This window comes from Euleptes europaea, chromosome 3, assembly GCF_029931775.1.
Source record: "Euleptes europaea isolate rEulEur1 chromosome 3, rEulEur1.hap1, whole genome shotgun sequence".
NCBI lineage: Eukaryota > Metazoa > Chordata > Lepidosauria > Squamata > Sphaerodactylidae > Euleptes > Euleptes europaea.
In genome coordinates, this window is record NC_079314.1 from 36,138,517 (window position 1) to 36,153,212 (window position 14,696).

The 14,696-nt window shown below is 47.6% G+C and overlaps 1 protein-coding gene across 1 annotated transcript in view; it reads right to left on the minus strand.

Annotated features, from left to right (window-relative positions):
* MAP3K6 (mitogen-activated protein kinase kinase kinase 6) overlaps nt 1-14,696 on the minus strand; it is a 67,757-nt gene that overhangs the window by 37,666 nt on the left and 15,395 nt on the right. Inside the window, exons 3-5 of the mRNA XM_056846133.1 lie at nt 14,507-14,530; nt 12,518-12,705; nt 1,102-1,270 (exon numbers count right to left, since the gene is read on the minus strand). Coding sequence (XP_056702111.1) covers nt 1,102-1,270; nt 12,518-12,705; nt 14,507-14,530 — 381 coding nt within the window. The remainder of the gene's footprint in view (nt 1-1,101; nt 1,271-12,517; nt 12,706-14,506; nt 14,531-14,696) is intronic.

A 14,696-nucleotide genomic window follows, 5' to 3' on the forward strand; every position in this document is an offset into this window, starting at 1 on the left:
CGTACTGGGAGCCCATGAACTACATGTAATGGAAGAATGCACTACCCATGACCCTAACCCATGCACACCGTTGGCATGGAGTGCGACCAGGGGCAATGCACATATATGTACCACGTGTATATAGCTTTGGTGTGCGTAAATGTAAACCCTGGACAATTTGGTGGCCAGTTTGAGCGTGCTGAGGCTGTGTGCACAGAGTAAATACATGCGTGACCCATTCACGGTGACTGCACATATTGGTAGGAGTACGGGTAGTGTGCATGTCTGATAAGCACGGTCTGTAGGCTTGTAGCATTCAGGACTGTAAAGTCTGAAAAGATCTATTGTTTCCATTCAACAGTTCCAATTTTTGACAGGGGATCTCACTATTCAGGACTAAGTGGTATTTTTTACCTGACCATACCAACAAAACTCAAAAGTTATCATCACTCAAAGTGATGCCAGTTTGTGTGTGTGTGTGTCAACTGCATAAAAATGTTGTTTAAAAAAAACCCAGACAAATGAGGAATAATTGGCAACAAGTGAATTGGAAAAGCTCACCACATAAGAAAGCAACGGAAAAGGGTACAGTTGAACCTCTTTGTTCTAGTCAATGCAAAAATCAAACTCAGTTTCATCCAAGTTAATATAGCTCCTCTTAAAGAACTCAACCTGAAATAGCAAATTTGCAGCTTGGGGCCGCTGCTGGATCCTGGCCTACAGTCGGAGGCCTAAAGGTGCGCTGTGCCACATAATACCTTTTATCAGCTTCGGCTGATGCGCCAATTATGGCTTTCCTTTAAAAAGTATGATTTAGCTATGGCAATCCAGGTTAGATCTCTGAATGCCACTCGAAAACGACAACCAGTCCTCAGCAGCCAGCTGTCGGAGGCTGGAAGCAAGGGAAAGGATCAGCCCAGTGCTGAAAGTCCTGCTAAGGCTGCCTGTTCGTTACCGGCCACAATTCCGAGTGCTGGTGCTCGCCTTGAAAGCCCTAAACAGCTTGGGACCGGGGCACCTAAAGAACCATCTTCTTCCCTACCGTCCACCTTACCAGTTAAAGTCACCGTGTGCCACCGTGCCACTGCTATGGGCCTGGCAGCACCAGTGAACCCCACTCACCTGCGCATCGCGGTAGGCCAGGAGAAAATTGACGACAATGTCAAGGCTGAGGCACTCGACGCTGTCTAGGCGTTGCTGGATGGTGGTCAGTTCGTGGCTCAGCTGCGCCCCGCTGTATCTTTCTCGAGCCCTCCGGATGTCGCTCCGGATCATCTCTCGGAAGTAGCCACTGGAGAATGAGCAAAGACCTGAATGCTATCATGACCATGGCTCACACAAGAGAGATGGTGAATTTAATCAGGAGACTTCTTCTTGTACAGCCTGAGCATTTGGGATCCCCCCAACCTTGTTGAACTTGTGAACTTTTTTGGGGAAGGCTGAGAAAGGGTAGGGGGGTGCTACCACAAAATGGCTGCAGTTGAGGGGGGCACTCAAAATATTGGGAGGCTCCCAAGCTAAGAGTCCTCCTAGAATGGAGGCAAATAAGGGAGATGGGTGGAGAAGGAGATATCTGAGGTCCACGAGTGTCAGTCTTCTACTGGGCCCAATATTCTTCACAAGACCCTTGAGCTTCTGTACCACAGGGGAGGTATAGGCTGGATGGCAAAAAAGGGTACAGCGCTGTATTCTGGTATTACTTTAACTAGCCCTTCCATACCGGATCAAGGATCCATCCATTTCCTACTTCCCACAGTGGTTGACTCTGGAAGACCCAGCAGTAGGTCCCTCTTCGCCACTGGCGGGAGGTTTTTGGGGCAGAGGGTAGGGTTTGGGGAGGGGAGGGACTTCAATGCCATAGAGTCCAATTGCCAAAGTGGCCATTTTCTCCAGGGGAACTGATCTCCATTGGCTAGAAATCAGTTGTAATAGCAGGAGATCTCCAGCTAGTACCTGGAGGTTGGCAACCCTACCCAACCCTACCCAGCAGCAAGCCACTGAAGGCCCTGCTGTTGCTTTCCAACAACTGGTCATCAGAGGTACATTGACACAGAATCTGGAGGCTCCATTTAGTCATCAGGGCTATGTGCCATTGATGGACTTCTGTTCCACAGATTTCTCTAATCCTCCTTCCTTCAAAAGCCATTGTGGGGACATCACCTCATCTTGCAGTCGTTTAATATGGCACTGGTGCTCAGTGTGAAGAAGTACTTTCTAAGGGCCTGTCCTGAATCCACCAGCTGTTAACTTCTGTAAGTTCTGGGAAAGCGAGAAAAGTTCTCCACACCACACATAGTTTCACAGACCTGTTATCATCAATCTTCTAAACTGAAAGCCCCGAACAGAAAGCCTCAAAAGGAAGGCACCTTAAGGTCTCTGTACCCATGAAACCTTTTTTTTTGAGGCAGGATGGCCAGAACGGTACGCCCCAAATGCTGACTGTACCACAGCCCCATCTGACATTTTTCATTCCATTCCTCAGGCAAGATACGCACTTTCAGAACCGGAGTCCTGATAACAGTGTACTTAGTTGTGACAAAACTGCTGAGGCCTACCACAACTTCCTGCCATAGTTCTGGAGAAAGCGAGGAGAATGTGAACAGCAGGGTTTCTTCTTCTTTTTGGTGTGGTCGGAAATCCATGATTCGGAGCATATGATGTGCACGTTTGCTTTTCTTTGGAAGAAGTCTTAGAGCAACAACAGAAGTCATTGCTCTTAGGAACAACAGGAAATTATGTTCTTAGCAACAGAACTTCCTAAAGTGTGATTTAAATATCCCCAACTGGAGGTGGCACACAACGCTCTTAAGGTTAGAATCATAGAATCACAGAGTTGGAAGGGACCACATGGGTCATCTAGTCCAACCCCCTGCCCAATGCAGGAAATTAACAACTACCCCTCCCACTTCCCCAGTGACCCCAACCCTCCCCCCGCCATGCAGGATCCCACAATCAAAGCACTCCCGACAGATGGCCATCCAGCCTCTGCTTAAAGACCTCCAAAGACGGGGACTCCACCACCCTCCGAGGCAGTGCATTCCACCGTCGAACAGCCCTCACCATCAGAAAGTTCTTCCTAATGTTTAGGTGGAATTGCTTTTCTATTCGTTTAAATCCATTACTCCGTGTCCTAGTCTCTGGAGCAACAGAGAACAAGCTAGTTCCCTCATCAACATGGCATCCCTTCAAATATTTAAACATGGCTATCATGTCTCCCCTCAACCTTCTCTTCTCCAGACTAAACAAACCCAACTCCCTAAGTCTCTCCTCATAGGGCATGGATTCCAGACCTTTGACCATTCTGGTCACCCTCCTCTGGACACGCTCCATCTTGTTAACATCCTTCTTAAATTGTGGAGCCCAAAAATGGATACAGTATTCCAAGTGAGGTCAGACCAATGCAGAATACAGTGGTAGTATTACTTCCCTTGATCTAGACCAGGGGTGGGGAACCTTTTTCCTGCCAAGGGCCATTTGCACATTTATAACATCTTTTGGGGGCCATACCAGGTGTAGATCTCCCATGGGGGGGAGAGGCTAGGGTTGCCAGGTCTCCAGCCACCACCTGGAGGTTGGCAACCCCAGGGGAGGCCACCCAGAGAAGGCCTGCAGGGCGCCCCCACTCCCCCCTCCCAGGTGGGAGGGCAGCCAGCAGTGGGCCCCAGAAAACAAGGCGCCAGGGGGGCGCAGCCCACAGTCGATTGGCAAGGGAGGAAGGGAGGAAGGAAAACAGAGAAAGAGGAAAAGGGAGGGAGGGAGAAAGAAATGGAGAGAGGGGGAGAAAGAAAGAAAAGGACGGAGGGAAAGAAAAAAAAAGGACGGAGGGAGACAAAGAAAGAGACAGAAAAAGAGGGAGGAAGAGAGGGAGAGAAAGGAGAAAGAGTGACAGAAAAAGAGGAAGAGAGAAAAGCCTCCCCCCACACACACACCCGCGCATGCCGGCCTGCGCGACCGGGCCCCAGCCACCCCACCTTCCCCACCCACACACACATACCCGGTGGCACACGGAGCACCAAGCAACCGGGTCCCAGTCTCCGTGCATTCCCCCCCCCCAGTGCTCCGCGGCAGGGTTCCCGCGGCAGGGTTCCCGGAGCTCCCGAGGGCCACAAAAAATGTCCTCGGGGGCCACATACGGCCCCCGGGCCTGAGGTTCCCCACCCCTGATCTAGACACAATACTCCTATTGATGCAGCCAACAGTCCTGAAAAAAATGTCCTGTCTCTTTAATAGAGGTAGGGCTGCCATATGCCTATTGAGGGCAGGAGACCTCCTGCCCCCAGCAGCCATTGTCTGTCTACACTTCAGTGGCCACGGGTGGGGGGAGGGGGGGAAGTACCATCAGCAATGATGTTATATCACTTCCAGGTTTTCCCTAGAAGTGATGTCATACCTCTCTAGAAAACACTGATTTTTTACCACAGAGTTTCTGACAATTCCTAGAGAGGCATGACATCACTTCCTGGTTTCCCTAGAAGTGACATCACACGTAATCAAATGCTGTCCCCAGTCTCCCACTAGTTGCCAGGCTGGGCCTGGCAATCCTGAATAGAGGCTTAAAGGGTGCAAATGGGCAGCTAAAGCTCTCCATGGCACAGAGATCAAAAACATCACCTGATAAATAACATCCCCTTAAGCAGTAGATACTCAGATGCAGTTTGGTGCAATTGTCAGAGTGTTGGGCTAGGACTGAGGAAACTTGGGTTCACATCCCCATTATGCCATGAAGTTAGCTAGGTGATCTTGACCCAATAACATATGGTTTCAGCCTCATCTACCTTGTAAGGGTATTGTCAAGACTGAAAGGAAAACCATGTACACCACCCAGAATGGCACAGAATGAAAATGCACAAGTAGCTAGATAGACAAGTGGTTCATCTGTGCCATTCATTGCATCTGTCAATGTTTTCTTTACATGGGTCCTTCACAAAGTGGTGAGGGAACAGGCTCAATCCCTGGCCTGCTGTAGTTCAAGGACCCTGGGAAACCAGAGGACTGCTTTGCACCTTGCTTCCCATCAGAACAGAGAATCCTGGGCAAGATGGAACAATGAGCTGCCTCAGTATAAGGTAGCTGAATATGTTCCAAGCCCTTTCAGTCGGATCATTCTGATACATGGCTTAAATACACATCTCAACTGAGCAAACTGTCCCTCTTGGAGTCTGGCAGCCAACAGTGCTAAACTGGTACCCTATTCTTGAACCTCCTTGGGAGAACCACTGTAGTGTAGTGGTTAAGAGCATCAGACTAGGATCTGGGAGACCCAGGTTCAAATCCCCACTCTGCCATGGAAGCTGGCTGGGTGACCTTGGGCTAGTCACACTCTCTCATGACGATGCAAGCCACTTCGAGTGCCCATTGGAGACCAAGGTGGGGTATAAAAGAAGGAAATAAGTAAATAAACTGAGTCCAGGAGAAGAAGCCCAGTGTGGAGGGGACTCCCTGTTCTGAAGACAGCTCCTTCTTCACACTTGTAAAGCAGGGATGTTGGCAAGACTGTTTCGGGTGCTTTCAAACAAGTGATTCTCTTGGAAAAGTTTTGTGTTTGTTTTTCTGTTTGAACATCCTGGGGTGTTCCGTCTGGCCGGACTTTGTTTCTTCCTCTCCTGGAAGGTCCTTAGGTCTAGGCGTGGCCAGAGACATAAGCCAAAGGGCCTTTGGATCTTTGCCTGGGGCTTATGACAACCAGCCCAGTGAATGAGGAATGCCCTAGGATGTGCACGCTTGTCTTGTTTCAGTTATATTGCTCAATCTAATCTGTTCAGGAAATTTCAGGAAGCCACTTTGGAGAGAAAAGCTGCATAGGAAAGCCTTGGCAACAACATCAAGCTGAAACGTCCCCGGGTGATTCCACATGAACAATAGTACTCATTATTAACAACAAGTTAACATGGAAGTATACTTCCTTGAAAGAATTTGAACCCTTTCCCCCCATGTGCTAATGCAAGCATTTAAGCATGCACATTCAAACTTGTGAGTCCCTGCCAGGCATTCCCAGGTGACCAATGTAGGGTTGTCGACAGACCCGAAAAATAAAATACAAGCAGGCCTGCCACGGGCTTTAAATGTCAGGTAATAGATATCTCAGTTTTTTCAAGTGTACCAGCCAACGCTCTTCATATTCTCTGCGCCAATTTGATTATTTTGTTTGTTGTAAAAATCTGATCCAGCCCATTTGCTGTAAGATCTCCATGTGTCACTGTATTGTATTTCCTAAACTTTATCATTGCTACTTTTAGTGTTGTATTATCTGTTGTATTATTTTAGATAATAATAAAAACGTTTTAGAATTTAAAAAAAAGCAGGCCTGCTAGTGTGTTCCAAACAGCGGTATGAACGGCCAAAATCAGCCAGAGAAGCTTGTCATGGTGTGGAGATTTGCATGATCCCTTTTCAGAGTTTACAGACCATAATACAGGAGCAGGGTGCAGTCGCCCCGTGAGGACTGTACCATGTTCTCTTGTTAAACACTGCCTGGTGACAACGTATAAGAAGAGGGTGATGGCTAGCTTGTACCACCACAAAAGTTAATATAGTTGACAGGCACCCGTAGGATTATCCTGCACTCAAAAAACTGTGCTGAACAAGGTCTGATTTTTAGTCCTTGGATAAGGCTGGCCCTGCTTGACCCCAGAAAGATCACCTCTTCTTTCAAGAAGTCCAGTGTGGGGCACCATATACACATGCAAAACATCCCCCCCCCACACACACACAATAACAGACCTACTCCCACACCACACTCCTGTCTGACTCATGCAAGGCATTGCACAATAGGTCTGCGCTCTCCTGGACTGTGTTCCCGGCACAACATTCTGCACAAACAGAATAGCAAGGCTTGCCAAACTACACGTGAGCAAGAGTCCCTTAGCCAGCTTGGTGTTGTGGTTTCCGTGTCAGACTCCAGTCTGGGAGACCCAGGTTCAAATCCCTACTCCGCTGTGGAAGCGCACTGGGGTGTCCCTGGGCCAGGTAGTTTCTCTCAGCCTAACCTACCTCGCAGGGTTGTTCTTGTGAAGATAGCCTGTATTTCTGTCTGTCTAAAGCATTCTATCCCAGCCTTCCTCCTAGGAGAGCAGGGCAGCATACATGACTCTATATGATTTTATTTATTCAAAATATTTAAACCCCACCTTATATCCTTAAATTCAATCACCCTGCTAAGTGGGGGGAAGGGAGGGAGACACTGGCCCAATGTCACCCAGCAAGCTTCCCTGGAAGACTAGGGATCTGAACCTAGGTTTCCCAAATGCAAGCCCAACACTCTAACCACTACACTTCTCTGCTTTCCTGCTGTGGGTAATATTTGTCTCAGGAGATATTTGCCACTACCTCAACTGGTTGCAAAATCCCATTTGGCCTGATATTGTGCTGTAGTGGTTAAGAGCGGTGATTTGGAGCAGTGGACTCTGATCTGGAGAACCGGGTTTGATTCCCCACTCCTCCACAGGAGCGGCGGAGGCTGATCTGGTGAACTGGATTTGTTTCCCCGCTCCTACACACGAAGCCAGCTGGGTGACCTGGGGCAAGTTACAGCTCTTAGAGCTCTCTCAGCCCCACCTACCTCACAGGGTGTCTGTTGTGGGGAGGGGAAAGGAAGGTGATTGTCAGCCAGTTTGAGTCTCCCTCAAGTGGTAGAGAAAGTCAGCATACAAAAACCAACTCTTCCTCTTCTTCAGTCTCATAACTGCTTCTGCAATGGTGCAGGACTGCAAATTATTCCTCACACTGTTGTGCTTCATTTCTGTGTCTTGTTCTGCAGCAAACACGTGGATTTCTGTGTGGCATTACGGACACATGTGTTTAACTGGGGCAAGGGTGACCTGGGTTCAAATCCCCACTCGACCTTGAAGGTCCTTGAGTGATCTTTGGCAAGTAACATACTTCAAGAGGGTTATTGTCTTAGCCCCTTGGAGGTAGGGTGGGATGCCAATGAGCTCAAACAGATAATAAATTCCAGCAGCAACCATGGAAACTGAGTTCAAAGGCCTCGTACCCTTTGCTTAGATTAAACTGCAAGCTGACTTCCTGAAAGTGGTGTGGAAGGACACCCCATCAGAAGAGATCTCACATGCTCCAAACACCCTGGTTTATTAATGTTATTACAATATTTTTACCTCACCATTCCTCACATAAGAAGGTCTAAGGTGACTTACAAACTAAGACTACTCAACAACTCCGGATAAACAACAATAACAACGACAAAAACAGGAATAGACTATATTTTTTGGATCAATGTCTCTATTATGCCCTTCTGGGGATGTCTTGCTAAAACTATGTTAGTCTGATATGTTCACAATTCAATTACCTACATCTTTGGGGGAGCGGGGAGGAGGTTTGGAGAAGGGATGCTGCTTCTCACCAATCTTTATTTACTTTATTTAAATGTCGCCTTTCTCAGGACCTGAAACAACTTACTTTATTCTCCCCTCCACCATTGTATTCTCACAACAACCCTGTAACGTAGGTTATGCTGAGAGTGTGTGATTGGCCCGAGGTCACCCAGCAATTTTCTGTGGCAGAGTGGGGATTCAAACCTGGGTCTCCCAGATCCTAGTCCAACGCTCTAACCACTAAACGGCACAGGCTTTCTGCACCTGCATGCAATGTATATGCACTAATTGCTATTTCCCCCTTCCTCCAAGCAGCTATGGGTAACATACATTCAATTCTTGTCCATTTTATTCCCCCAAGAACCCAGAGAGGTAGACTGGGCTGACCTAGAGTAAATCACCCAAGGACACCCAGTAGGGTTGCCAGGTCCCTCTTCGCCACTGGCAGGAGGTTTTTGGGGCAGAGCCTGAGGAGGGCAGGCCTGGGGGAGGGGAGGGACTTCAATGCCATAGAGTCCAATTGCCAAAGTGGCCATTTTCTCCAGGTGAACTGATCTCTATTGGCAGGAGATCAGTTGTAATAGCGGGAAAATCTCCAGCTAATACCTGGAGGTTGGCAACCTTAGTGGACTGTGACTCTCGTGCACGTTCATCTTCCCTTTGCCCAATCAATTTTTTTGCTGAATTTCTTGGCAAAGTGGGGATTTGAACCCACATCTCCCCAGGGTTAGTCTTGAGAGGCCAACCATGGACACTCCCCTGGCTCTCCAATGAGCTGACATGAAGATGCCACATGATGAACTGAATGCCCTTCTCACACCCTTGAGGCTCATTTCACCCCCTTATTATAGGGCACAAACATTTTGCTAGTGTATCTTTGCCAAAAGAGTGATCACTTTCCTGGCTTTTCAGACCTGGTTTTCGCTACTTAATACAGTAAGCAGCATAGAGTTTTTGGAATATGTCACTGTGTGTGCATCAGGTGTGTGTGTGTGTGTGTGTTAAATGACCCTTGCTATAATGGTGGTGTTACAAGCACATGCCTATTTTTATCTGTGAAACCTGGGAAGGAAGGAATCTTCCAAGAGCATCTCGACTGAGGACTCTTTCCATCAACGCCTGGAAGACACTGAGAGGTGGCTGGGTGCTTCCTTCGCATGTAGCAGGTCCCGGGTCTGATCCCTGGCATCTCCAGTTACCTCAGGCAGCAGTTATTGGGAAATACTTTTCTTGGCCTGAGACCGGGGAGAGCTGCTGCTGGCCAGAGCTGACAATACAGAACTCAGTGAACCAAGGGTCTCACGCAGTAGAAGGCAGCGTCCTGTGACATTCTTCTGGAGAACTTAGTAGGGGTCAACACCATTCATCCACTCCCACGTACAGTCATTTAAATAAAATACTGCTATCTTCAGTGACAAATCTGTCCCCGGAATTCTAAGAATCTTCCTGGCTAGGATTGCGTCACTTGTAAACAATGACACCTCGGTATCTTTAACACCATCTTGAATGCCTCAGCTTTCCAGTTTAAAGGGGGGGGATTGGGAGAGGGACAGAGAAGAAAACTTCCTTGTTACAAGCAAAACCATGAGCACGCAGGCCCGAAGAAGAAACTTCAAGGGATCTCCATCCAATGAAGCTTCTAACACACAGGGCAGAAAAGCATGGTTGCATTCACGACAGTTAATTGGCAGATTCTTATCAACTGTCATGTTATCTGTCGCTGTTCTCTCTGAATGCAACAGTTTCTGTCACAGACATCTTGGTCTGAGCCACTGTAGTAGTTAGAGTGTTGGGCTAGGATTGGGGAGAAACAGGTTTGAATTCCCACTTTGCCATTAAGCTTGCCGGGTGACGTTGGGCCAATCACTCTCTTTCAGCCTTTCATAGCCTTTTTCAGACCGGCTATGCCCCTGCCCTCTTCAGTTAGTGGACTCCTTGGTACATGTCATTTTGCAATGCCCTTATGTGTCCAAACTGAGGCTAAAATAGATTGTGCCATATTTTAATAAATGGTCCAAATTTTCTCGAGCAACTTTGGAGCAAAAGGTTCAGTTCCTATTAGAGGACTCTGAGGCTCAGTGTACTTATTTTGTTGCTCATTTTTTAGAGGCTGCAGAGAAGAGTCGAAGGAAGGTGTTTTTTTAGATCTAGGTCTTACTTAAGTTTTATGGTTTTATTGTTCAAGACCTCGGTCTAAGAACAGGGGTTTTGAGTCAAAGGTTAAAGGTAGCGTTTCAGCCTAATGTACCTCACAGGATGGTAGTGAAGATAAAACAGAGAAGGAAAGAACATTGAAAGCCACTTTGGGTCTCCATTAGGGAGAAAGGAAGGGTATAAAAAAATTAAGAAATCCCTTCCCAAAGTTAAAATCCTGGCCTCTTTGGGGTTCTTTTTTTAGAACTTTCTGCAAAGTCTTGGCTGGAACACAATCGCTTTGAATTCAGGAGGAGTTGAGGATGTAAAAATGACCCCAAGCTCAACAGTGCAATGACTGTAGAAGCTGCTTAGCTTTGACCTGGCCAGCAGCACCGAGAATGGGTAAGGTTCCCCCATCACCTCCCCACAAAGCAAGAAGATGTAATGGCTGAGTTGGCACAGGTCACCGCTGCCACAGAAGGGTCTGAGCCACATGACCCCTTGGCGCTGGCAGAGCTCCCGGGGCCAACCTCCAGATCAGGCCTGGAAGTCACCCAGAATTAAAACTGATCTCCAGACTACAGAGCTTATTTGCCCTGGAGGAAATGGCAGCTTTGGAAAATGGGCCCTATGGCAGCTTTTTCTGCGTATGTGTTCACATTTCCCATCTCCCTTCCTCTTTTGTGTGTGTTGGCATGTGTGCATGGCTCCGCATTGTGTAGCAGCTATTTTGCACTTGGCTCTGCCTCCTGTAGCAGCCATTTTGTAGTGGCACACACCTTCCTGCCTCTGGGTTGCCAACCTCCAGGTGTGGGATGGAGATCTCTGAAAACTACAACTGATCTCCAGACTGCATAAATCACTTGTTTATTTAAAATATATTATTCCGCTTCTGGAGAAAATGGCTGCTTTGGAAGGTGGGCTGCACGGCATTACACCCTACCAAGGTCCCTCCCCTCCCTAAACCCCACTCTCTCGGCTCCACCCTGAAATCTCCAGGAATTTCTGAACCCAGAGCTGGCAACCCTACTCATAATTCCAAAGGTGTCCACAGGCTCAAAAAGGTTGGGGATCCCTGGTCTCACCCTGGTATTCTGCATGCAGAGCAGAATCATCCCTATCCCCAATCCGGTGAATTGGACCTCCTCAGACCATAAGTGAAAATTATATGTTCAGAGAGTTATAGCCCCCACCTTGATCTCAATTCACTTCACATGTACCTGACTAATTCAATTCACATGTATCTGGAGGTTCTCTCCTCCTGTCTGAGTTAGGGTCTAAAACCAATCCGCCTACTCCAATGAGAGTAGTGTTCCCACTACTGCTTCAGCAAATACTGAGAGATTTTTGGGGGGAAGTCCCTGGGAAGAGCAGAGTTTGGAGAAGGATAAGATGTCACTTCCGAGTGATGCTCTAAGCTGCCTCCTCAAGTCTCTACGGTCTACCACAGAGACTAAGGGAAATTCCTAGAGCATCATTAAGTGGAAGCCATTTTTAATTCTACTCATTTACCCAAATGGGTAAATGAGAGGCCTAGATGAGAGTTGGACAGAGTTAATTGGAAAGGGGCAGGTAACATTCCTTAGGAACCTGCCCTGCATGTGTGCTTACATCTTTGCCTCCACAAAGCTTGCTTGCCCTCTACATTTATAGACAGCCAGTTTGATGCAGTGATGTGTCAGACTGGGATGTGGGGATCCAGGTTCAAATTCCCATTCAGCTATAGAAGCTCACTGGTTGACCTTAGGTCAGGTCACAGACCCTCAACCTAACCTACCTCACAGGGTTACTGAGAGCCTAAAATGGAAGAGAGGAATGTGATGAAAGCCACTTTGGGGAGAGAGGTGGGATTTAAATGAAATAAATTATAAACCTCCTTGCCCTATCACATTTGCATCCAGTATTTTTCCCCATCAAAGAAAGCTCCCTCTGTAAAAGCTGCCCCAAACCGTTCACACTCTGGGGGAAATGGATCGACACAATTAAATAATGGCAGTAATCTTACACACATGCATGCTCCTCCCATTGCCAGTCTAGTCAAGTGTATATGTGGAAGGAGGAGGGGGGAACATTACCAGGAGTTGGCAGAGGTACCCTCAAGCAGTTTGGCAAGCTGCTCTGTCAACGGGGTGAAGAAGGCTTCCATGTTGAAGTTGGGCTGGTAGAGCTCACTCAAGCACATCATGACGCTGGAGTCGCAGCAGAAAACCTTGTTCTGAGCTGTCACCACGTAAGGGATGACAGTGTAGCTGCAGTGGCAGTCCTGAAAGAACAGGGGATGAATCAGCCCCATAAAAACCCTTTCCATCTCCATCTTTGGAATGCATTTTTAAACATGGAACATCCATCCTGAATATTGGTGGCTACATTGGGTTGGGCCCAAAGGTGCCCTTCTACCCGTGGAAGAATCTTCTGCTCACCTTTGGATTCCACCCATTATTAAGGCTTTAATTTTGTTTCTCCTTCTCCATCGTCTTCTCCCTTGTTACTTAAGATCCAGATTCTTAATGTCAGGGGTGGGGGAGACAACACCACACCCTGCCCACCCTTATTGACCCCTCACATTGTCTAGCCTGGCATCCACCAGGCCTAGAAGGGGCATAGATGCACCGTATAAAGATCCTCACACCAGCAAGCTGATCAGTGGTGCCTAGCCCCTTAAGAGTCAGGCAGCCCTTGACCCTTGGCTCTTTGACAACCAGCTGTCCCACCTGCGGCTGTTGGGAAGCTCCACCCTCAGGGCAAAAATTGCTCAGAAGACCCTATTGGTCCCTTGTAGGTTTGGCCACGCCTTCATGGGGCTTCTAGGTAGAGGGAGGCCACCGAACATGCCCAGGCTAGGGCCTTTGAACACATGAACAGATGAAGCTGCCTTATACTGAATCAGACCCTTGGTCCATCAAAGTCAGTATTGTCTACTCAGACCGGCAGGAGCTCTCCAGGGTCTCAGGCAGAGGTCTTTCACATCACCTACTTGCCTGGTCCCTTTAACTGGAGATGCTGGGGATTGAACCTAGGACCTTCTGCATGCCAAGCAGATGCTCTACCACTGAGCCACAGCCCCTCCCCTTTAAAAGGCTTGAGGGAGGAGGACAGACCAGTTCTGGTTCCCTGTTCAGAAGGGAGTAGTGTGGAGGTAGAACAGACAGGGTTGCCATCTCCGGGTTGGGAAACACCTGGAGATTTTTGGGGCGGAGCCTGAGGAGGGTGGGGTGAGGGAAGGGACTTCAATGCCATAGAGTCCAATTGCCAAAGCGGCCATTTTCTCCAGGTGAACTGATCTCTATCAGCTGGAGATCAGTTGTAATAGCGGGAGATCTCCAGTTAGTACCTGGAGGTTGGCAACCCTAGGAACAGGGTGGTGCTCAACTCCCACCCTCTCTGTCTAAGCCCAGGAGAAGCCACTCTGCTGTGCAATGTCTTGGGCCTGGGATCCTACACTTGATTACTGAAAAACACAACCAAAGACCCTAGCAACACAGGTGCACAACAAGTCTACCCAACACATCAGGAAACTAACAGGTAAAAATACATATTGTCTCAAAATGCAATCTATCAAACTACAAACGCTTAATTCAATGCCGAGCGATACATTTTAGAAAGTGCTGGGGGTGGGGATCAGCTTCTTGGACCAACTGAATTCCCAGGGATGGAACAAGACCGTAATATGACAAACAATTTAAGGTTTCATTTTGCAAGGAAGCCAAAGTGTCCTGCCTGTGGGACTTCACTGTTCCTGCCCCAAAGCTTTGGAATGGTTTTCCTCAGGAAGGTCTACTATCCCTTGACTATGCAGGCATTCTCCCAAGAAGTAAAAAACCCCTCTTGCCATCTTAAAACTTAATTTTTAAATGCTTAACATGGCCTACTTTGTTTCTATACAGCTGTTATCTTTTTAATATTGTAAGAATGAGCGCTTTTAAAGGCTCATATCTGTTTAAGTAAATAAAGTTATGATTGTTTGGCTGTTTTACTACATTATACACTGCTTTGAAACATTTGAAAAGCAGCTTATCATTCTTCCCAATAAACAAATAAAATGTCAGAAAGGAAGCTAGACTTACAGAATTCTTCTGGAAAATCTCCTCCTAGAGAGAAAGAAAAAACACGCAGGAGGGTTATTAAATGTATTGTTGCATTTACATTTTAAGAAACGGGTTCAGTATAATTTATCCCCTGAGGCAGCCAATGGTCTGTTTTGTTCTGGACAGCCAAGGTTAGCTTAATAGAGGGACAGCTGCTCACAGTGTGTCC